This window comes from Streptopelia decaocto (assembly GCF_964273445.1).
Source record: "Streptopelia decaocto genome assembly, chromosome: 3".
Classification (NCBI taxonomy): domain Eukaryota; kingdom Metazoa; phylum Chordata; class Aves; order Columbiformes; family Columbidae; genus Streptopelia; species Streptopelia decaocto.
The window spans coordinates 102,216,236-102,241,563 of record NC_138656.1 but is presented as its reverse complement, the minus strand read 5'-3'; the positions used below and the strand labels follow the sequence as shown (position 1 = coordinate 102,241,563).

General features: G+C 39.0%; 1 protein-coding gene across 2 annotated transcripts in view; it reads right to left on the bottom strand.

Annotated features, from left to right (window-relative positions):
- Nucleotides 1–21,786: 21,786 nt before the first annotated feature.
- COLEC11 (collectin subfamily member 11) overlaps nt 21,787–25,328 on the bottom strand; it is a 38,728-nt gene continuing 35,186 nt past the window's right edge. The window contains exons 6-7 of one of the 2 annotated variants that reach the window (XM_082049966.1): nt 24,656–24,751; nt 21,787–24,499 (exon numbers count right to left, since the gene is read on the bottom strand). In XM_082049966.1, coding sequence (XP_081906092.1) covers nt 24,090–24,499; nt 24,656–24,751 — 506 coding nt within the window. In that variant the 3' untranslated portion in view covers nt 21,787–24,089. The remainder of the gene's footprint in view (nt 24,500–24,655; nt 24,752–25,328) is intronic. The other variant, XM_082049967.1, reaches the window with a different exon arrangement.

Sequence of the window (25,328 nt, the reverse complement as noted above, 5' to 3'; positions counted from 1 at the left end):
GTTACTATTATGGTGTTTAAGGTTTATTTGCTCAGGCCCTCCCTTTTCCACATCTCTGCTGCTACTGGCAGGACTGATGTATGAAGAGAACTTCAGAAATTTCAAGAAACGATGTGCATCAACTTCCGTTAAGAACAAATATCTCATAAAAAAATGAGCTATTCCATCTGTTTTCTAAATACTGTATAAAGTGTGAAACTGACGAGACTCTTCAATGTTTCTACTGTACTCCAAGGTTCTTCTGAGCAACAGTAAAACTAGATAAATCTTACTGGTTTTGACTAGCTTCTCTCTTGACAAAACAGAAACATAACAGAATTGTCCATACTTCTGGGAAGATTATTCACTATTTGCACAGAATTTCAGGATAAAATATGTAATATCCAAAAGCTCAATGATCTCTTTTGCTGAAGAAGAAAGAAGGCAGAAGAAAGAAGGCAGAAGAAAGAAGGCAGAATATTCTGCTTCTGCTTATAGTACCAACGTTACCTTCTCAGAGCTGGAACAACTAAATTTTGTTACAGAGTTACACATGAGACAGACAATTTTAACATCAGCACTGAAAAGCTTTGCAGGGTGACAAATTAATTACAGTATTAAAGAAAGAAAAAAAATTTTGATTAATATTATTACCCAGAGGAGCAACTTGGCTGAATAAACCTCAGGTGCCTTCTTCAGTAACCAATTTGCCTTTTCACTGTAAAGTGTGGTCAGGAAGCCTATTTTCACGCATCCTCTCTTCACTCTCTGTTTTGCATTTTCAAGCACGTTTTGGCTGATACACAGTAATTCACAATGATAAAATCCCAGTAAGGCAAAGGCGGTTTATAACCACGCTGGCAGTAGGCAAGAGGGCCAGGGCAGCCCTTTGCCTCTGCGGGTGGCATATAAGCCTCTTCAGCTGAGATGGTTTAAACTGCAAAGGAAAATCTTTGGGCCGAGGACAAAGACCTGGAAAGTACAGCCACTAGCAGGTTTTGTAAAGGTTTTCTGCCCTTCCTGTGCTGGCCCTTTCTCATCCCAGCAAGCCCAGGGTGGGCACCATGCAGCCCTGCAGCCTCCCCCCAGGTGCAGCAGGGAGGCACAAAGTGGTTTCCCACCTGCTCCTGTCTGGCCACCCAGCCCACCTGCTCAGCCCCAGGGAGGTTCTGGGGGCAACACCTGCAAGTGGTGAATGCCTGGCCCAAGGCAGAAAGAGTGGTGAAAGGAGGGAAGCAAAGGAAAAATAATAAAAATAAGAATGATGGTAGCCATTGTAACCAAGTCAGTTTGATGTGGAATGTTATCTGCATAACTCGGTCATTTCAGGTTGTGTGCATGTGGGCTCTGCCAGGGTGAGATTTACAAAGCTGGTGGGAGTGTTAAACCTCCTGAGGTTAAATGTTAAATGTCCTGAGTAACACCAAGAAGGGGAAAACACTGTTCTGGGGTTGATGTCACTAGACTGCTTCTCAGCTAACAGAAAACAAGCTTTTAAATTCAATAAGACCTACCTGAAATACAAGGCTTTTTTTTATTTGCATGAGTCATTCCTTCCTCCTATAGCATGTTTTTGTTTCATGTTTTTTCCTGTAATGGATGCTGAAGTGTTTCTCAAGCATTGAGGAGGTCAGGAGGCTTTATGGAGCTACAGAGACAGTGAAGAACAGAGGAGCTTAGCTGGAACTCATGCAAGAGGAGCCTTTCCCTTCCCAGACATTTACCACAACTTTAGAATGTCACTCATGGGTTCCTTATTTTATCTAGGTTTTCTTGACACTTCTACTTCCAGTAGGAAAGGCATCACAGAAAGGGATGCAAAGGACCAGAAGTCCTTACATGAAAGACAATCTCTAAATAAAGTTATTTGGCTAGTAAAACAGTGACAGATGAAAAACTTGATTCTTATTTTATAAACAGTGAAGAAGTGTCTGGTTAAATAGAAACACAGAAAATGGAAATGCAAATAGACTAAAAAACACGTTTTTATGATAGTATTACACACCACATCATAGACACAAGTTGTAGTGTGAACAAGAAAGGAACAGAAGACCAACTAGGAAGACCGAGTCATTTCTGTCATCAGATACTAGATATATCTGATTATTGGTAAGGAAGAAAAATCCTGGTTAAAATGCTAATCTGGCTTTGGAGATGTGGAATCAAATTGCGAATTTTCTATAGACTTCCTGTTTACCTGCTGTATATCACCTAATTTCTGCCTTATTTCTCTAGACAAAATATATATCCTAGCACTCGCTTGACACATAAAGAATTCTGAGCAGAAATATGTTAAAGATGAGGGCCATTTCACTACTTTAAAATGATATTGTTTTAGTTACACAGTTACATTATTATTTCTGAAGTTAGTAATTTTATATAAATATTCTCATGTATAAAAAAACCCAGACTATAGGACTCATACTTCATGTCACAATTTCTGTGATCATATATGTACATAGAACTAATCAAACTAGGTAACAAAACAATATTATTCATTCATAATTTTTAAATGTATAAAATATCCAGTTGTCCAATGATAGTTTGTTTTGATTTTTTTTTTAAATCTTCAAGTAATAGATAATTCACAGTACATCTTTCCATGGTGATAATGTTTATAGCCTAGTGCTATTTAAAATGCAAGTTTGGAAAACACAAGGTGGTATGGTATGTTATGTTGCATTTTACAGTGAAGTAAGTGAGATAGTAAATAAAAGAGGTCCTGGTTCAAAATAGTATAAACACAATAAAGAATTTGCATTCCATAGTTAGCCCAGGACTAAAGAAGTGACACTGCACATCCTTAGCTAATTCTCTTAAAGAAGCTTAGTTCTTTGTTTTTGTCTTTGCTGACAAATGCAGTTCCAAGCACAAAAGCTTCCTCGGCAGTCAAGCCAGAGTAGATCTGCCATACAAGAGGAAGATCTCAGGGGGAGATGTTGGAATAAGTGTTGAAGGAAAACCGCAGTGATACATGACACCTATGTGGCAAGAAATTTTTTCAAGCTGTCAGGATCTCAGCTATCTGAAAAGAAATGGGATGGGGGCAGATAGGCAGGTTTGCCCTACGCTAGTTCCCCAGTCTTCTTCTGGGGGTGATATTTCATTTATTCCTTCAGAAGCAGCTCAGGAATCTTGTAAGGAAAATGGTTCTCTGGATGGTTGCTGGCCTTGTATCCTATGTGAAGGATTTTAGTTCGGATAGCCAAAAGATGTGATACTCTTTAAAACCCCATTTATGTCAAACCCTGCATAGAAGTTTCACATATGTGGTAAAAAGCAATCAAATCAACAGCTGTTTCTTCCCTCACTCATTCCCACTGCCATCTCGTCCTTGATAAGATGTAGCTATTGCAACAGTACTGTTTTCCAAATGTCATACTTTATGGAATTACTTATGCCAATTATGAACTATGAAATCCACTTCCTCCTAAAATAACATACCTGGAGCCTCCACTTCACAATGTAATGATCCAATGGCTCTTTCTCTGTGAAATCTAGGACCTTCTCAAAAACTATTCTTGTACCTTGTTTGAGAATTAGTCTTTTATGTTGCTTCAGACATGCTGTTTGAATTGATATACAAGGAACACAGCTTCCAGCAAAGGAAGTTTTACCTCACATCAACAGACATTGCTAGTTGCTTACAGCTGGTAATGGATCGGTCATATCTGTTGAACAAAAAAAGATACATAGAGAATATAATGTAACTAAGACACAGAAATATACACAATCTGTAAACTTCAAATGCAAATACTATTTTTAGCCATTAAAGTGCAGCAACATTGAGATCTATGCACAAATGCAGATTGTGAAATAAAAATCAATCTATGGCTGCAAAGCAATCAAAAAACCCAAAACACATCCCAATTCCTTTTGAAAGAATCTACATGCAATCAAAACTTTGTGAAAGTATTTATATTAGATTTATTTGGTGTTTAGGGGTAGCATTCAATTATTAGCTTTGCTTCCACAAAAACCACCAGACTTAGAAAGGGGTGAATGGGAGAATTTTCTCAACCTTTAGATGTGAAAGCAAAAGTTTAATTGAAAAAGTCTGGAGAAAAAGTGTATGGCTAGCTTAAAACATAGATATGTATTATGTAAAACATAGCTAAGTACTCATAGTAAGCATGAACAATGGAAAAGTGTTCACTGGGATCCTGATCTGTGAAGGACAGACTTTAAAGATTTGTTTGGTTTTATCTGGACTTTTGGCCCAGTTCATTTTATTAAAAGGACCATTTTGACCATTCACACCAAAATCTAAATTTGGCTAATAAAATCATTCAGTTGCAGAATGTCAGTCTGGATGGATCTGTATTTTGAAGCAACCACTGTCAAGTTCAGGAACATTTTCAGAATTAAAAAATTTCAGTGCAAAGTAGGAAAAAATTATTGCCTGGCTGTAAGTGCCCATTGCAGAATACACTTCTTGCATCACAGAAAGTCCTCAGATATGCATGAAGCTCTTCACAGCACAGCGCAGGTTAAGTTTACTTACTGGTTAAACAGGAGAGTTCTATGAAAGCTGAAGCTCTGCATTCTCAGTGGATGAAAAAAAGCCATTACTTTCAGGTGTGCTTCATACTATATAGTTATTTCAAGTATAAGGCAAATTATTACAGCCATCATCTAAGAGCTGGAAAATATCACAATAAAGTTACTCAATTTTTTTGCTCTTTTCTATCTGAGTGACCACTGTTACATTTAGTCTGAATGGTATTCAATTCATTACCTGAAATCCTTTACCTTGTCTCCTATCTGACCATTTTCCATAGTGAGCAAACTGATTCTGGACTGTGCTTCTATGTTCTGCTTTCAGTTAAATGGAGGCTATTGGTTTACATTAAAAGAAGCTGAAGATGTTCATTCCAACACGTTAAATTTCACTTTCAATTCCAAAGTATTTTAAGTTCACCATGCTTACTTCAGTGGAAATTTTCTGTATCTAAATGTCATAAGCATAGTTTACATAAATAATGAAACCTATCAAAGGTAAGGTGAAATTTTCAATTGCTTCTTAAAGAGAGATGTCACGGAAGCACCCCAAGGTTAGTTTAAGGGACAACAGGGTCCAAAACAACTTTTAGTAAACCGGTGAGAAACAGGGTTTTAGCACTCCAGAAGTGACTTAAATACAGGTTCGGATATCAGTGGAGGAAAATTATTAAGGGGCAGCAACTAATACAACAGGCGGTCCACAGAGTGCATGCACATAGCTTCACCCAAAACAATTCCAGAGGTGTCTCTGAGTCTGGGAGGAGTACACACTTGCCTGTACACAGTGTGGGATTATTTCAAAGAGATACACGTACTCGTAGTGAGTATGGAAAGTGTACACTCGCAATTCTGCGAGGGTAAATTTATAATACACTCACAATCCTGCAAGGGTTAATACCCGTGCAAATGTGCACGGAATATTACACATGCTTATGTGGAAGCACGGGAGGAAAATACACTCGCGATTGTGTGAGGAAATAATTTATACACATGCTCGTATTGAGCATGGAAAGTTACGTGTGCAAATGTGCCCGGAAAGTACACGTGCTTGTATTAAGCACGGAAAGTACGTGTGCAAATGTGCACGGAAAGTTACACGTGCTTATGTGGAAGCATGAGAGGAAAATACGCCCACGATTATGCGAGGATTAATTTTACACGTGCTCATATTGAACATGGGAAGTATAAATACACTCGCAATCCTGCGAGGGTTAAGTTTTACTCACACCCGTGGTGGCAAGGCAAGCAGAGTCTCCATCCCGGGGGGGGGGGGCTCTCGGCGGCAGCATCTTGCTCGTGCTCCGAGAGACCCACAACAATGGGCGAGTCTCGACGAGAATCCCGTTTTTTATAGCCTGATCAGATCTGACTGTAGGCATTCCAGAAGCTTCTCTGCACCCCCACACTGGCTGTGGGTGCCCCTGAAGCCTCCAAACATCCCACACACTGGCCACAGGTGCCCAGCGGCTCACTGATGCCTGGGCACTCCCTTCTCCTAATGGCCCTGGCCAGGGTGCTCTGGGGCCAAACAAAAGAAGCTGTTAGCCTCAAGTAGCAGAGAGAGAGGGAGATGTGCCTACTCCTTCCATATTGAAGGAGGGAGGGGGAGAGAGGGGTGTTTGCATCCTGACACGAGAGGCCATCAGAAGGGTGAGTTGCCCAAAATATTGTTATGCCTCGGTTCTGATTCAGATTAGTACCTTTCAGAAGCTGTCATTATGGCAGTATTGAGGCAGCAACTGAATTAAATCTGTAATCAAAAAGTTGTGTAATCATAATCAGGCTTGCATAAATTCTTTCTCTGCTGGAAGAACAGTCACAGGCCAGAGGAAACATGTCTTAGAAGGTATCTGAGCATTTTCAGTAACGTGTTCATTGTAAAACCTACTTTACAGTCACTTTCACAAGTGTAAATGAAAGAACAGACATTGCAAAATAAGGTCCTTTGTTTTCAGACCTATATTACATGCTACTGAACCTGGTGTAATGTGAAGCCTACACATCTTGTTTCTTCACTACGCTAAATAAATAAATAAATAAATAAATTAAACTTTACTTGTTTACTTGTTCTTTAGATTTGGAGCTTATCAGAAATTTCCCAGCATCAGTCAGAAACTAATGGATTCAACAGGACCAAAGCATTCTGCAGGGATATGCCAATTATATTGCACCCTGTAAGGAAAATCTTCTCATTCTTGGCCACTCTGACCCCTCCCCATTTCCTGACTGCTTGGCTGCTAAAGCCCTTTATCCAGCCAACTCCTGTGTTGCATGATCTCTTGATATCTTTGGGGTTTCTGCGAGCAGACCAGTTGGCAGAATTCTCAGCTACCATCCAAACTTGCAAAGGAGCTGGTAAGGCTTACCAAAACCAGATGAGGATGTAGGAGCAAGAATACGAATATGGTTTCAATAATTAGCACATGCTCCACTGAAGTTTGGTCCCCACAGTCTGCTTAGTTTGACAGCTGAAGTGAGAAGTGAAGCGATAGAAGCTAAAGGCTTGGAAACTTTCACAGCATCTACAGTTTCAAAGACCTGACTGTCACCTTTCTGTATCTTATTGATTCACCCTCTAGAGCTATTTATTCTTCCTTTATGCACTTAATGGTTGGATTTTCTTCAGGGAACTTTTGTTTCTTAGCATATTGGATAACAACTAGAGGTTCCAAGCTTGCAGTGGAGCTCCATGATTACACAACCTTCAGGAGAGATAGACAGCTTATCCTACCTTTTTTTATAGCTAATATGCAGAGTTCAACTCATCTTACCTGGAGAGTTGAGATCCAAGAATAACAATCATGAGAGATAAAGGAACACAGGTAAAAAATACTAAAATTTATTGTGCAATAGCCAACTTTTGTGTAATAACAACATGACACTAGACACATGAACTACCTGTTTGTTTATGCACATCATGACTATTTTACCTTTCCCCTACCCTATTGGATTTATTTGGTTTTTTATAACATGCAAATTCCCCAGTCTTGGGCAAGATTTTAATAGACTTTAGTAGATGTTCTAATGGAGGAAAAAGCTAACCTTTTGTAAACAATGTCTATGAAAAAGAAGAAACCAGAAATTTAATTCTTTGTGAAAAATTGTATGTCAAAAAAACAAACAAACAAAAAAAATGCACCTACACATTTCCATTTACAACCAGGCACTTTTTCCTTTCAAAAGATTGTAACTTTGTGCCCTGGGTTCTTGATCTATAAAAGTGAACTACTCCTGAAGAGCACATGAAAAAGAAAATCCCAGTTAAATCAGGTTACAGAGGAAATGTTAATGTCTACCAGTGTCCACACATAGCCATGCGTGAAGTGAGCCTTGCTTTGAGCAGGGGCTTGGACCGGTGACCTCCGAAGATCCGTCCAACCTCCTCTGCAATTCTGCATCTTACTGCTAAGGGCACACAGTGCATGTCATGTCTGCCATCACAAAACCAGCCTGCCTGATAGCTTGTGTAATGGGGCCATTGCGGGAACAGGGGGATGAAATGGCCCCTGATATCCAGACTGAATGATGGGCTGGAAAGAACATTGCCAACCAGGCTCTGCCCATCGTTCCTCTGACAGAAACTGCTGTTGTTATCCCAGCAGCAAGAGAGCTGGATGGGTGTCCACACTTCAGTCACCCCATTTCAGTGTATTAACCACATCCACTGTGAAGAGAGAATTGTGTTAATATGCAAGGTGTGACCAGGAGTGGGTGAAGTGCAGCAACCTGTCCCATTTTGCCTCTTCTGCTAAGTGCTGGCAACCTCTGTCAGAAAAATTGAACAGGCAAGAGAAGTAACATTTGAAATTGCTGCAGCTAGATCTGTCAGAGCCTTTTCACAGGTTTTTGAATATAGACATGAAGTGTAATTTCTAGCCTGTGATCCCAAAGTCACATGCAGGTTTTCTCACAGTCATCAACTTCTGCATGTGTAATTCCTACTTCTAATATTTTCAGTTATTTCACATGGCATTTGCAAGCAGTTCAGTTCCAAGACATATATTTGCCTATAACAGCAGCCTATAACTGCCCTTTCTTTGGCAGACACCAGCTAGTTTGAGTTCTCCCATGGCTGATTTATAAATGATTCAGTAATGCACCATGAAAACAATCTTTTAATTATGACAGATTTAAAAGAGTATAGTCTCTCTTCTTCCATGCAAATGGATGTAATTGTGATGTTTCCTAATACAAAGCAAATTAGCAGGATATTTTTTCATCTTTTCATTAATAGTCTCTGTCGCTTCTAGGACATAACTCTATTTACTCCAAAAGCACCCAAAACCAGATTACGCTACTGACCTATAGTTTAAGGCGAAGCACAGGGAGGAAAGGAGAATGTTTTGACGAATAAAAGGTAACTTCCTTTTCGTGAACTGTGCTGTAAACTCTCTGTGCCTACTCTCAGAAGACAAGAACCTCATTCCAAGTTTTCAAAAGATGCAATATATATTTCAGTGAGTTATATTAGTAGAATTTCAACTTGTACATCTACTAAAACTCCTGAGAATGACAACATTTCTGAAATAACTTTAATTAAAGCAAAATGCTATACTGAAGAGTTCCAAGCTTTATTCTGATCTTTATCACAGCCTTGCAATGATAATGTTCATAAATCTGACGATTTCCTTGTGCCTTAGTTTCTCCCACATGTGAAACTAGATCATTACCTAATGTGCAGGGATGTTTGCAACCTTAATTTTCAGAGTCTGTAGAACACTTTTTGTTCTTCACCTAGAAACTGAAGTTTACTCTTTTTCCTCTGTCTTCACATGCTAAGTCATTCAGTATAGATCATCAGATAAATACTGAGATTTTCTGCTTTGAGATGAGCAGACCATTAAAAATCATTTGGTTAGCAGGTCCACAATTTTTTCTCTGCCATTTCATCAACCAATAAAACTAATATGCCTGGAACTGGTTGTTAGTTTCAAAAAGAGAGCATGTGTGTATTCAGGATAGCCTTTTACTATCCACGTGTTTTACTATAGGTACATACTAAAATCATAAAAGGCATGTAGGAGGTGACAACACAATTGTAGAATTTAAATTTTAAAAAGTTATATTTTCCTCAAGGATGCAATGTTGATATATACTTATGTTTTTATTGCCAAGTCATATTATCAAAGGATGTACTTACCACAATCATAATTGTTATTAGTAAAGGTGATTTCCAGAGGCCTTGGCCAGATAGGAAGCACTGTACTAGGGTTACAGGGCAAACAGGGTAACTCGATCCATGTCCTGCAAGGCTTAGACTCTAAGATGGCCCAGATTTACTCTAGAAAGTGTTTTTGTGCTGGTGTAGGACATTGTCTACATCAGAGATACAACAACAGATACAGGGAATTGCTGTGACCTTTCTTCACTCGGAGATTTAGTAATTTACTTCCAGGGGTTTGAGTGTCTGTTGTCAGAACTCTTTTGGAGGAAAACATAAAACTAAAGAAATGAACATGTGGAAGTCTGTGTGGAGGTTGTGGAGCTCGCTGAAGCCTTCGAAGAAAAAAGTATCCTGTCTTATCTCTGGCTATTCTTTTGGTTCAGTCTAACAGTTCATGCCAACCAACACTTACTTCCCAAGCAGGAGGACATATAGTAGTGTGGGAAAAGGAATGGGGCAGCGGCAGAGGAAGAAGAAATGATAGGGTCATACTCATAGTCCTGAAACACGGGAGCAATATCTGAATAGACTAGGAAGAGGGACGATTTACAATAGAGGTCTGTGGATGTGTGAGGTGCATGCACAATACGGAAAGAGCTGACTGCTCATGGTCAGATAAAGCTAGTTGGAGTCATGCTCATTACAAGCAAATGTGAAACACTACTTGAAACAACTGCAAGATTTCTTTGAAATTACTTTAGAAAACAAGTATTTAAGTTGGAACAATTCATTCTGGAAGAAATAAATCTATATTTCTATGAAATATAATTTAGCCTCTCAAAAATATTAATCAGAAACTAAAAAAAATTATAAATAAATAAATAAATAAATGGCAAACCAAACAACCCTATGCCTGTTTCCACTCCAGTATCCACTAGAGACAGTCTGTAGAGATCGAAGATGGAAAAATACTATGGAGATCCCAAAGTAGTTATATAGTTAGATATATATATATCTAAGCAGCAAGCAAGCGCTGCACTTGATATTGATTCTAAAAGGCCAAACATTAGCAGTTTGTGTTTCCTTATTTTTGAGTGATATTATATATGTGGGGGTGTAATCCTTTTGCAGTGTAAAGGCATATGGCTACTCATATCTCAATATTTCAGAAGTTATCCTAACGTGCTCACAACAGATTTCATTCAAGGCACATTTTCCTGGCTGCCTTTGGCCTATGTTGCCCCGAGCCAGGAGCACAGCACAGCACCAGTGCCTGCATCACCAGCCGCGGGAGACTCAGCCTGTTATTACTTGATTTGCCCTCGGTGCTGAGCCAGCCCAAGGGTGCCCGAGCTATAAATAAGAGCTGCAAGGGATTTGGATAGGAAAATCAACACATTTTGTGCAGCTACTGGAAGTCAGCATAATTGTGCATCCTTGATGCTGAGCAGGCATAGGTAGGAGGCCAGACCAGCAAACAGCTGACTGAGAAGACGACTAAATCCTTTTTTGCACAGTTCTGCTTCACACTCATGATCAAGCACTGTTTATGTCATGCTGGAGTCTTCCAGGAAAGAAGTCATAGCATCATGGCAGCAGAGAAATACGGCCCTGGAAGGGACCAGGAGAAACTACCTGGCCCAACGGCTTCCAAGAGGAAATGTGTGCCAGCCACAAAAGTATCTTATGGGCCTTTTGGGTTCCCAGCCACCACTGCTGGAAGTGGCAATTAAGAGGCAAGCGGAAGACAGCAACAGCATAGACTGATGTGGGGAGGGCAGGATGGAACAAAAAGGAAATAGCAGGGACTGGTGGCAGACAGGGAGGAGCAGGAGTCAGAAGCAGTACGGCACAGAAGAGGCAAAGGCAGCAGCAGGGAGGTTTAGCTACAGCAGTGTTAGGAATCACTAGGTTAGTCCACCCATCTGCAAAAGGGCCAAATCCGTTTGTCTTGCTTTTAAAACAAGGCCAAAATATCCTATATTTTGAGTGAAGAACATGGAAATATAATAAAAATAATAATAATTAATATTATTATAATAAAAATAATAATATTTTTTAAAGATAACACTGCTTCACTAGAAAACCTGTTTTAAAGCTTAACTGTCCCTTTTGTTAGATTTTTCCTGGTATCCAAACTAAACCTTGCTGGCTTCACATTTAGCCTATTTTTTCACGCAACATCATCAGTGGGCATTGGAAATGATTAGTTATCATCTCCTTTATAAGGAGCTTTTACATCTTGCACCATCAACTTCCTTACTTAACTATTTTCTAGATTAAATGGAGCTCTTAGTCTTACTTTACAGGTCATATTTTCCAACACCTACACAAGAGAAAAGCAAATAACTTCCTTCCATGTCTTTATATAACAGTACTTCTCTGAATGAAATTACTTGATAAACCATCAAATCTTCAAATCTTTTGCAATTTAAGACTGACGTTAAGCCTGAAACCTCCCAATCTTTTCTGCCTTTCACATATTTTTGGGGCATTTGGTGACTTTTTCTTACATACAATACTCTTCCCTTTCTGTTATTGTATTTCACTGGTTGATATCAGGCATTCTTCCATTGAGTAAAAATCAGTTTTAAACATGATCCTGTCTCCTACAGTTTTTACAATCCTTACTCTTTCATTACATGATTCTAAATATAAGTGTAAATATTGAACAGAATTGTGTTCAGGATAAATCTCCCAAAACTCTGACTTGAAATGTCCTCTGTTTTTTCCCCAAAGCACTGATAATGTTTCTTTGACACCAGATTTTAAAGTGCACTCCCTTCCTGGGAACTAATCAAAGCTGTTCCCTATTTGGCATGTGAGCACCGACAAATATCACATCTTACTGGTTTGCTACATCTACCAGATCGGAAAAAAAGTAAAAAATATAAAAGTGGATTTGACATGATTTGTTTTTGACAAATCCACAATGAGTGTCTCCATCACTTTATTATCTACTTGGTGCTTTTACTTAATTGTTTAACTATTTGCTCTGGTATCTCAGTTAAGCTCCCCAATATATTACTTGGTTTTCATTTTCCTTTTCTGTTTCCTTTTCCTTCCTCTTTCTCCTTCTCCTTCTCTTTCTCTCTCCTTTTTTCTTTGACTTTCCCTTTTTCTTTTTTCTATAAATATTCTTACTATATGAGAGAATCTCTAGGGCTCTGAGACCCCTTGATCCTCCATAAGCTTTTGAAGACAATCACTAATGGTTCAGTGATTGCTTGGGCAACTTTCTTAAGTGTTCTGTACCAAATTTCACCTGACCCTGCTGACTAGAGTATTTCTAATTCATCTAAATATTCTTTAACCTGCCCTTCGTCTCTTCTGGCCTATGATTCTTTTCCCCTGTTAAAATTAATTGCACCAAAGATCTGATTGCAATTAACCTTGAGACAGTAAATCTTTCAGCCTTCCCTTTATCATCACAACAGACAAAAGCTTTTACCATCAAATTAAAAAGAAATACGTTGTCTGTGTAGCACCAGCACCTCAGTAAAGCATTTTCATGATGCACCACCAGACATTTGTCCTCTGGGTAGTACAAATGCAGTTGTCCTCTCCAATAATGCTGCTGGATTTGCAGCCCACCTTGACCTTTCCCTGCTGATTAGCACTGACTATTGCACCAGGACCACACGATGCCTTCACACTCCTCCACAATGGCATTTTTCCCCAGCAGACACTTACAAGGGCAGAGATACCACACACACAGAGTGATGTCGGAGATTCTTTGCAGCATATACCTCCCCTGGTAGCCTAAACCCTTTCAGAAAAGCCACCATATCCAGATTTTGTTTCACACACACACAGGATTTTTTTATTTCTTTTGTATTAAAAAGTTATGTTATAAACACATTTATGCTCTGAACATACCTTTCACTAAGGGAAGACCCCTTGTGATCTTCCTGTCCAAAAGAGAAACAGCACTATGTTTGCAAGACCTAAGGCAATGAGCATGTCATAACTCTTCCAGAGACCTTTCAGGCAGTGTTCTCCTTTTCACCCCCATCAGTCATCTTTCCCTGAGAGCTTCAGGCTTGCCTTCAGATCTTCCTGAATTCCATCAGATCTTCCCATGTCCCCACCTGCATTCTTGCACTCTCCATGCAAAAGGGACCTTTTTCTTTTTCCACTGTTCCCTAGCTCACAGATTTAGATGAAGGGTTGAGGATCAGCTTATAAAAAACAGTACAGTCTTAGATAGAGCTGGATTACTGGGAAATGTTTGATTTTACATTTACAAGCAGGAAGTCTGCAACCTTTTTAACACATTCAATATAGTATGTTCCAATCTGGGTTACAGAGCACACCCACAGTGCTTCTCTGTCAAGCTTTTACTGCTGAAACTAGATAAGCAAGACACTCTGTGCATGGAAGTCACTTAAATGGTCTCTGTCATGGCTGTGCTTGTGGTTTTTTCTTTCTGCTGCCAATTGTCTCTCCTGGAGGTGCTACCCTGTTTCCCCAAAAATAAGACCTAACCCAAAAATAAGCCCTAGCATGATTTTTCAGGATTTTTGAGGATGCTCAAAATATAAGCCCTACTCCAAAATAAGCCCCAGTTACCATTTATTTTAAAAGCAAATTTAAATTGTGTCCAAGCAGCTATACATTTAAAAAAGTAATAAGTTTTGGAGCTAAAATTAATATAAGACCCTGCCTCATTTTGGGGTAAACAAGGTATTTATTGCTTTGCAACATAGGCTGGGAAAGGCACACATCACAAGTGGTAGGCAAGGAAGAAACAATGCCATGGAACCATTATTCTCTCATGCAAGAAAGAGAGGTAAGAGGAAATTAAGCTTGCCTCTGACATAGTGATTGTAACTGCCAAATTGGGAAGAGGAGAAAGGAGAGTTATTTTCTGCAGGCAGAACACTGATGTTTTTTCCCTGAATGTGACTCATGAGTCAGTACCACACTGGTTGGCGTGACAGAGCAGGCATCTGGATCTGCCATGTGACAAAAAGTCACCCATCGCACATCATGCTCTTCTAGTGGAGGTCACACCTCCTTCACAACCTCATGTAGCCTCTCTTCATAACCTTACACAACAGCCATAGCTGGTCAGCAAAGGAAAAATCTGAGTGGCAGTTACATATAATGGGGATTTTGGGGTGGAAGCTCCAGGGATTTGATGGGTGGGATTCACCCGATCAGACAGAAATGTCTGCATTTTAGCTTCTCACCTTGGTCTCACCTTAGGGAAATGGAAATAAATGAGGAGTCAGAACAAGGAACATTCCCATCCCAATTTAGACATGTAAAATAGGACAGATGACTCATACCCTGAATGCACTTTTTTCTCCCCACGGACTATGGAGTGAGCCAGTGTGACTAGCTCAGATGCACATCTCTACAGTGCTGATGTCTAAAACTACAGGAGATAACTCCCACCCAGCAAACTTGAGCCAAGGGTTCTAGCAAACCTGGAGCAGTTGGGGGAGTAAGAGGATCTGGACACTTCAATTTAAAAGTCTATGTTTAGGTATTGGCCTGTGTGCATGGAGCGTAAGCTCTCACAGCCAGCAGAAATCTCCTGTCAAAGCTGTCAGTGCTGATTAGCAGGGGCTAAACGGATCATGGTGATGGGCTCAACTCAGCTGCCTCACACAGAGGTACCTAATGCCCTTTGAGGCACCCCAAGACATCCAGCAAATTTATCCACTGCCCTCTGTTCAAGAGATGCACACATTTGACCTTAGCTAAGCAGAACATCTACCAGGCTACATTGTCTACCGTAGTGGTGCTCCCAGCACAGTAAACCCTATGGACTGTCACAGCAGGTGAACCATCCTCTCTCAGGAGATGGGCCAAGAAGTCAGGGATTGAGAAGATGCAAATCAACCTGTAAGAATAAGCTAAAAAACTATATAATTTGAAGAAATTTTTTCACAAAGCTGTTCAGGCTAATTAAAGGTAAAGTAAGTTCACCAAAAGACACAAGTAAGGAACTGCCCTGTTAATTATGCCCCATGATTGATTTCCCTCAATCCTTTTTACATGAAATACTACATTCTTCTTTTCTAGACTAATTTCATACATAATACCTTAGTTAATATTGATTTCTGCTGTGTGTTTGTCTTTGATTTCTTTTCATTTTCATTATATACCTAGCAATAAACCTAGTCTGCATAATCATCACCATATTCCTTAAGATATTTAAAAATTTCAGAACAGGTTTAAATATTCCCCCTATTCCTCTCTGTAATCTTATGACAAATTATTTTCCCCTGTCTGGTCACTATTAAAAGTGGACTTTTGTGAAGGCATTTATCTGTAGCCTCCAATCACACATATACATCACTTGTTTAAACAGCAGAGAAAGCCATTTTTTGCCTATATCGCATCTGAACTTAAATAAGGTAAAGAGTAAGGGAAGCAAAATGCAGCCAGTGAGAAAAGGCATAAAACGTTGTAAAAATGCAAACATGAAGCATGCATCCAGCAAAAAAAGTGAGATGCATTGGATTCCATCTTGCCTGGCTCTGTTGATGCCTCTTCCTCGCTCCCAGGAGAGCCAAGACAATGCCAAGTAGTTTTAAAAATTCCACGTTCATCCCTGGTTAATGATCTTGACAAGGGGGCAAAAGGGTATGGGTCCAGTGCAGGATTAAGTTAAAAAAAAAAAAAAAAAAACCATCATTTACATTCAAATTGCAGAGAAGTTGATTCACAGAGATACTTAGAGAAAGTTTTCTCTTGTAGAATAAGAGGTGTTCTAATGGAGCCTTTTCACTGCAGCCAGCATACTATCACCTGGACATCATAGAGCAGATGAGTTGTTCTGTGAGCAATAGGAGTAGGAAAGGCTGATTTCCTGTAGTATCTGCTACTATTATCTCAAGTCCTCAGTGCCTAAAAAGGATAAGTTCTAATCAAATCTTTCCTTGTGGTTAGGATTTTGTATAATCTGGCTCCAAGATGACTCTTTGGTGTTTAACAACAAATGAGTTCATGTGCAGCCGTTTCCTCAGGAGGGACTGAGGGAAATCTTTGTTCATTACCCACTTACGTTTTTACACAAAACGTTTAAAAACTTCAGATACCTGAGGCCTTCTGTCACATCTGGTTGAAAACGGCTAACAGGTTCAAAAGTCATTAGGAGGAGATACAGCATGTGTTCACATTAGTCTCGTTCTTTGAAAACCCATCTAACACTGATGGCAGGAGGAGCAGCCAACACCTGAGGCAAGCACTGCTAGATAATGATCTGCAAGTGGCACCAGAAACCAATTTGGGCCCATGTAAAACTGGCCAAATGTAAGGGCCACAAAGCACCAGAGCAGATATCATCCCTTGTGTCCGCTGATAGTGGACATGCCACTGAACAGCCTGGTGTCAGCAAACTCAGGCTCTGCTTCCTCTGAACTGTAAGTTCAATGTACACTGACTTCTCATCTGTTAGCGACCAGCCTATTTCAGTTTAATTTAAAACAGTGAAGCAGATTTGTCTCATAAGTTACATTTGTGGATCTTCCATTTACTCAAAAGCAGATGAGAAGTCAGTTAAATTGCTTATGACTCAAAACAACTGCACAGGCAAATGAATTTCCGAGATAATACAGTATGGAATATACAGTAAAAGTATATCATTAACTTTCTTTGTGGGTCTGACTAAATGCAAAAGGAAGCTTTAAGAAGAAAACTGAGGACACTATGGAGACCAGGACAGTAGTTTCAAAGAGTATTTTAAAAAAAGATATTAAGTGTTAAGCATGGTGTCAGCACATCAGCTGTAATGCATTTATGCTTTTGCAGTGCAGTCTTATGTGATCCAGAATTTATCTTCCACTTTCAGAAGCTTCTAAATGGTAAGATGTAGCCAAAAACCAGCATGTAAAAGGAATTGCCTATACCAAGGTCAACTATAAACTTTTCTGCTAACACAGTCAGGGATATTTAGAAGACATACTGAACTTTATCTAAAGTCACAAGTTACTATGTTAGTGGTTTTTTATCCAGGGGAGAAGGGAAGTGATCAGGGGGAAGAATCAGGCAATGCAATTAAATGAAACAAGCTGACATGTAGATGTTCAGGCTGCTTTGTAACAAGAAAGACAGTATTTTGCAGTTTTATACCTTCTTTTATTTCAGCGTGTGCTACAAACACAGTGAACTGAATGTATTGTTCAATTTCCCTCTTCCAAAATGTTTGCCTATCCTTATCATTCTGATCATGCTAAAGAATAAAGCAGGAAGAAAGTTCTATTCATGGCTCTTTAGATATGCAACAAATCTTTTCTTCACTAGATGGCACCCATCTACTCCTATGAAGCAATGTTGAGCATGGCAAAAAGCAAAGGTTTCATTTTCATAGAAGAATATAAAATGATTCTTTATGTTGAATGTTTTTACTGCTTCTTTGTGTTCTGAATCATACCCCTAGTATACTTTCAAAGGTAAAGCTTCACAGCATACATCTACTTCAACTATTTTATCTTCATTATTTGTGTCACAACTGATCATAGCCCAGAAATTTGCATGAGATGTTTCCATTACATCAGATGAGACTTTGAATAACAGTGGTCAGAATAATTTATAAACATCAAAATATCTCTCTCTTTACTTCTGAAATAAGCACAAATCTAGAATTTATGAAGATACTGTGCCAAATCCTTAGCAGGTATAAATCAATTTGGCTTCACTGAAGATAACTGATGCCAAGTGAAGATCTGCACCTGCAATTGAGATGCTGGCCTGCAGAGCAAAGCTTGACTTGTTTTCTTTTTCCTAACTTGAAGGCACGATAATTGAACTTATTTGGGCACACTTCTCACTTCTTAGTCAAAACTCCCACCTGGGCATTGGACTTAAAATCAGTGCATGTCTCTCTGTTATCAATCAAAATAATCTTTTCACAAAGAAGAGAAGAAAGCTGACTAACAACTTCAGAGCTGGAAAATCCGTTGTTCAGTACCACATCAGGGGCTGCACTCAATATCATGGTACCTCTGATGCAAGCAGAAACAAAATACTGCTGAGCTCCTTCGCATTGCCTCTTACTGCCACTAGATGATAGTATGGTGACACACATATCCTGGAGCTGCACACCACACCTTCTGTTGCTGAATTCTTGGCCTCATTCACACTTTAATATGTAAAGAATATACAGAAAGGCATCAATACTACATAGCCAGTCTTTGAATAGCAGTGCTTAATTATATCCCTAGTGATTTCATCCATTAATATACCCAAAGAGCAGTGGATGCTATTATTTGGCCATAGACACAAACTGGGCTTTATTTAGACACAGACATCATGCTAAATTGGTCACTTCCCTCTATTTTTGTAGCTACCCATCGAGAGCTATAGTGAGACATTTTGACAGAAAGGGCAAGATAATTATATTGCCCTAGCAGGAAGCAGGAGAATGGCTGGAAGTAACATTTACATTCTGCCTCATGGGCATCCCACTCACTGCCGGTTCTGCACATCCATTCTCTGTTTCTCCCACCTTTTGCATTTCATGTTCTCCCTCTTGAGCAGACTCAGCTCCTCATGCAATTGAAAACTTCCTGGCCAGGAGCAGACGTGCATCCAGAAAAACACCTTGAGCACACAGCTATCGTTCTCTCCACAAACCCTTTCTTTCCCAATTCACATACTTTTCACTCTCCCAACATAGCAAAATTAAAAACAAACTCTTCTTTCTCTCAGCTCCTCTGTAGAGTAAATAGTCAAAACCCAGTTTTTTTCCCTAAGTAAATCTTAAGACTCTGGTTTCTTTTTACCCACAAGAACAAGGTCAGTTCTCCTCTCAGTAGGCTGGATTGCCTCTCTCTGACCAGAAATTTGCACCCCAGGGCGAGTAGCTGGCTCCAGTCCTGCACAATAACTGGTGGTTTCACAGACACACTTGCATTCCCAGCTCCTCCAGTGGATAAACAGCCCACCTACTGGTCCATAATCAGTTTGAGAGACATGAATGCGTTGGCACCACAAGGCAAGCCAAAAATTGAAAACCAGAATTTCCAGTGAAAAGAAATTGACTCTTGGCACAAACTCACGCACACATTTATACTTGGAACTAAGTGAGCAGAATGCTTGAAAACAAAGGCTAAGGGAAGCACTTCAGAAAGCGTAAGGGGTAGATTCATGTATTACCAGTGTTTGCATTGCAGGCTAACTTTCTACTCTAGGACTTGATTCAGCCACCAGCATCACAAGTCACTGAGTTTCCCATAAAAACTAGATCTGGATACAGACCTAGGGGAAACCTTGAATTTCTGCTTTACTGGATATTTGGTTACTTTGACATCTTTTTGTTTTAATTTGGGATGAGAGTATGTTTTTAAAACTTTCATATTCAAAAATGCTTGTATTTGTTTTTTTCCTATTTAGTGATTGAACACCCGTAATAGTGCATAAACTGCTAGTTACATGGCATAATACTTAAATGAATCATTTTCAGAATCAGTAAGAATATTTTATACTAAATATTGGTTGAACTATCTATTGCTCAGAGTGTTCACAGTGTCATAGCAGTCCCAGGAGCAGAAACCGATGCAAGTGTCAAACTCTTTCAGTGTGGCAAAGAACAGAACTCTCAAAAAAACAACTTGTTCCCATTGGAAATTAAAACATAGAGAATACAGTAAAATATTTCAAGTACTGAACACTGCTGCAGACATGGTGCAAAACACTGTAACAGTAATATAAAAATACCATCTATGGGTCAAAATGAAGCTACAGATCTCAGAAATGAAATTTTGAAATATTTCAAAAGGAAACATCTTGAAAAACGTCTGTTTCTAAACCACTTTGTCCATTCTGAACCTTCATCATATTTTACAATAAAAATTGTTTTGATTTCATCATGTTTCACTGTTCGTCAAAAACTGTAACAAAAATGTCCAACTAGCTGCTATTTTATAATGCATATTTCAGCTGGCATTTCCTGAGCTTGTGAAAAATGCAGCACTCCGCTTTACTTATATGAATAAGGATGCTCTATATTCCATGTATAAATATTTATTTTTACTGTTCTTCTCTGTGACTTAAGAAAGTTTAAAACTTACAGCCAGGGAGAAATTCCGCTGCTATCCTGCCACCTCACATGAAATTGTATTTTCAGGGACAATCATGTCAGCTCTCAGTGAGGACCAGCTAGTTCACGAAGCATGGTGAACCAGGAGCTGAGCAGGATAACAAGGTAGGTGGGAGCAGCACCTTCCACCAAGTAGCCAGGATGCAGAGTGACAAATCCAGGTGGTGATCAGGGCCAGACATCGTCCGGCACTCTCCTGGGATGTCCACAGCAACACAGAGCTCTCCCCAGCAAAGAAGCTCCCTCCCCTTGGACCCAGTCAGCTAAATGCTTTACCTTTGCCAAGTCAACTCCTGGAAGGGGGATGCATATGGCCCTGACATCAGTCATACAACAACACAGCCTTAGAGTCTAAAGGTGTGGAATATAGTTGAATGAAATATGCCTTTTATGTGAAGAAGTCATTCAAGAGCATGAATAGGTGACTATATATATATTTAAAAAAAAAAAAAAAACAATTGTTGCTTTCTTAAAATGCAACAACATGCCCCTTAATTAAGAACAAAATAAATAAGGGCCATAGGGAAATATTTATAAGGAAAAATCATCCATCAAAAGTAAATATCCATCAAAAGAACAGTCTGGGAATCCTCAGTGCACGCTTGCCAGACAGACATGTTCCAAAGGCTTCCATAGAGCCACACAACATGAGTAATGATATTACAATGCAAGTTTTAATGCACACAGAAAACAGCCCAAACAAAACTAACTTCTCATTTGATTCTTTCCCAAAAAAGTAGCTCTAAATTCCACTGAGAGTAATGGAAATCTTACCATACACATCAGCAAGTTCTGTGCAGACTGAACACTACATGCAACATTTATTTCTGCCTCCAGCAAGGGTCCACCTATGAGGTTCAGCAACTGGAGGGTGAAAGAAATTATGAAGGGCTCAGTCATTTCCAATCCCTCCATCATTTCTTGCCCAGTTCCTTGCAGGGGTAAATAGCAGACGTGCAATCTTTGCTGCTTGCAGAACAGCTCAAGACCTTACACACTCACCTTGTTCCCCTTGCCCAAATAGTGAAATAAGGACCACTGCAGCCAGTGTACAGGGCTCTGACAATATAACTAATTTCTTTTCTGTCTTGTATATCAAGGGCTGCAAAAATATATTCTGAAGAACACAAAAACTGGGGGAAATGTTTTTTTCCATTGGCTTTATTTTTTATCTTAAATTTTAATAGAAATCGAGACTGCTTAAATGCTCTACACATCAAGGCAATCTTAATAAACATGGTATGACTTCCAGCTAAAATAGGAGCATTTGGCATCTGAAAAAGCCTCCCACCTCCTCAAAAGGCATCTTTTCACATTTCTGAGGAAATCAAATGTTACAACAGAGACTTTTAAAACCTGGGTAAAAAATAAACGTTTAGGAACTTCAGGACATAAATAATGAGGAAAGTTCCAGATACCTGGAACATGGGTTTAGACTGTTTTAATATAGCTACAATGATTTGACAAAAGTATGTTGAAGATTTAAATGGTTTCTGAGGATTTCTATAACAGGCAGGAAACAATCACCATATTCAAAAGGCGCTATTCTAAACAAACAAATTGCTCCACTGGAATTGTTAGCTCTCTGCAAATTCTGCAAAGAGCCTTTGAATATTAGTATAGAACCATATTTGCATTATTTAACAGATTTCAATACACAGTTGGAAGAATGCCTAACATATAGGAATCATACCTATCTTTATTAGCAAGAAAGTAAAGCAATCAAAGGACCCTTCATTTCTTAGAGTGATTGTTCTGGACCTGGGCTGATATTCAAACACTATAGGAATTCACGACTGATCTTCAAAATGAATAGCAAACATATATATATATAATGGACCCAAATCCACAGAGTAAATATAGCAAGAAAAAGTGTTTGTTCTTTTAGGTATATAATAATAGCAAATACTGTCCAACTGTGGATATGAACAGCATCATGTGGTCACTGACGGTTTATACACTACAGCACTGTAGAGCCAACATAAGTTGGTCTTGCCTTGCCGTAGGGAAATCTCTGGGACCACATGTCACATCCACTGTGGATATCCTGTAGACCAATCTCTCATAATGATGATCATACACATATTTTGATTACCAGGTTATACAAAGAATCATTTTTCCTTAAAATCATCTTAAAACACTGCAAGGTATTCCTGACAAAACACAGTCAGAGATTTTGTAGTCATCTTTCTATGCCTAACAGCAAGGTAAGATGTCATGCAACTGGCTCCTAGGAAAATTCAAAGTAATTAATAATTTCCTTTGTGAAATTATGTTGTTGTTGTTTTTAAAATATACATCACATTTTCCATCACAATCAATTGTAAATTGGGTAAATAAATTATTTGTGCAAAATTACTTACTACTGCTATATACATAATCAGGAAAATTTTGGAAACTTTTGCTGTTTTTCAGGGAGTCACTCTTACAATTTGAGTAAACATGTAAGTTGTTTTCCTACTAAAAGAAGCTATGAGCCAAAGTATTTTTATGAGATTTGTTGTCTATTTATGAAGTCTGCCTTAAATTGTGGAGGGCTGCTATTTTGTTTTGTAACCAGATGCACCAAGATTACCTTATACAAATGTGAAATGTGTTTACTTTAAGAAAATATTTGAGGCCTGAAATAGTTCATGCACTGAATCATTCTCTAACTAAAGAATACAGAAAACTAAAATCTTACTTTTACCTTTAGCCAACCAACCCCAAAAACCCATGTGGCTGGGATTCCTCTTTCAGTACTACATTATAAGAACTTTGTCCTCCCTTAGCACTAAAACTAGGCTTACATAAGTGTCTCCTTGTCACACATCTGTGAACAGTTTAATAAAGAAGCATAACAAAATTGGTAGGACTCCTGATTTGTTGGTTTGCTTTGGCTATTTTTGGAAAACAAAACAAAAACAAAAACAAAAAAAAACCACCAAAACAAACAAACAAACAAAAAAAAAGTTGTAACACCATCACATCCAAAAACCTTACAATAATATTTGTACTTATTAACTGGAGTATACAAAATATTTGCCTTGTTGCTGTCCCTGTAGCGCTACAAGCAATTAACATTTATAACTACAAATGTTACTAAGATAATAGAATATCAGGAATCTACTTCTTCACAAATAAACACTCTAACAGCTAGAGGCCAAACTCTGCCTTCCCTTACAGTCATGCAATTGAATTACTTAACTGTTGCGAGGGTAGAATTTAGCCCCAAACCACATTTTTATCTAAATACATCTGTTTACCTACAGAAAAAAAACAAGCTATGTCTTATCACTGCTCTTCCCTTCTGAAGGGTAAATACTGATATTTGAAATACCTACATTGTATTTACAGCTGTACAATACCGATGTCACATACTTGCAAAATGTCACTTGTACTCTATAAACATGGGGTAACTTGTTCAATCAGCTTAAAACCTTTTCTTAAAATAAAGAGCAGACAAGCTTAGACATTTTCTTTGTCAAATTCACACACAAAATACATAGTAATATGACATGCAACATCATTCCACCCTCCAGATGCCACCATCTCCACACAGTCCTCCTCATCATAAGCATTATTGGGCTCCCCACTGCGCCATTTGTTGAAGGTTTGCATGGGCGATCGGTCAGAATAGACAAAATTTCCCTCTTTCTCTAGGTCATTAATCCCAATGAAAACTCTGGTGAGCCCGGCTTGGTTGATGTACGAGGCAATCAGATTGTTGGCAGTCTCATCCTTGGGCATGCTCAGCGTCCCTCCTCTTCCGTGGCAGTAGAGCTGGGCTTCCTTGTACCTTTTCTCTTCCTTCACCAGCAGATATATCTTATTATCTGTCTCACGCACTCCGGCAACAGCTGCGGGGGAGGGCAGTGCTGAAAAGTGAGCACTCGCATTTCTATAAACCAACTTACTGTACACCCCAAAATAGCTTCACAAATCAAATGCGGGATGGTGAAGCTCTCTATGAGCAATTCCACCGGTAAAATGTAGCAATGAGAAAGGACAATATTTATATAAAATTAACCTACCATTTTTTATGAATTTTAATTCTGTTGTCAGCTGGGCCACTTGGATATCCATTTCGCCAATAGCCTTCCTTAGCTGGCTGCACTCACAAGGGATGCCTGTGAAATGATACAAATACACCAAAATCAAAAAGCTACCTAATTCAATAATTATCTAAACGATTTTATGAAAAGACCCAGCCTGGCAGCCCTGCAGAGGGCTGTGTCACAAATAACAGTCAGAAACTTTAGCCTTCACTACCCTACTACCCTACCCTACACCATGGTTCTCATGGGTGTCTGGGCTATGCAGAACCATGTTCACTTCCCATGAAACTTCAGTCCTGCATTAGTATTGCTAACCTAAACACCAACAGATATTCCCTGAAAAAAATATACAGGTTTTTTTAAAAAAGCTTTGTCAAAATTTCCCATTTTGACTAAAATTATTCTCTTCAGTTTTCTCCAAAGAGCACTTTTTCCACAGCAAAAATTTGCATGGCGTATTGTTCACTTGTTCCTCACAAGGAACATAACACAGCAGATCCAAAAGGCCAGTGTTCCAACCATGTAATGCACATAATTACCTGCAAAATGTAGTTCTGCACTTCCAAAAGTATAGAATTCACTGTACTTCTTCCAATAAGACAATAGAAAACTATCTATTAACCCCTAATTGATTTTGGTTTGACAAAGA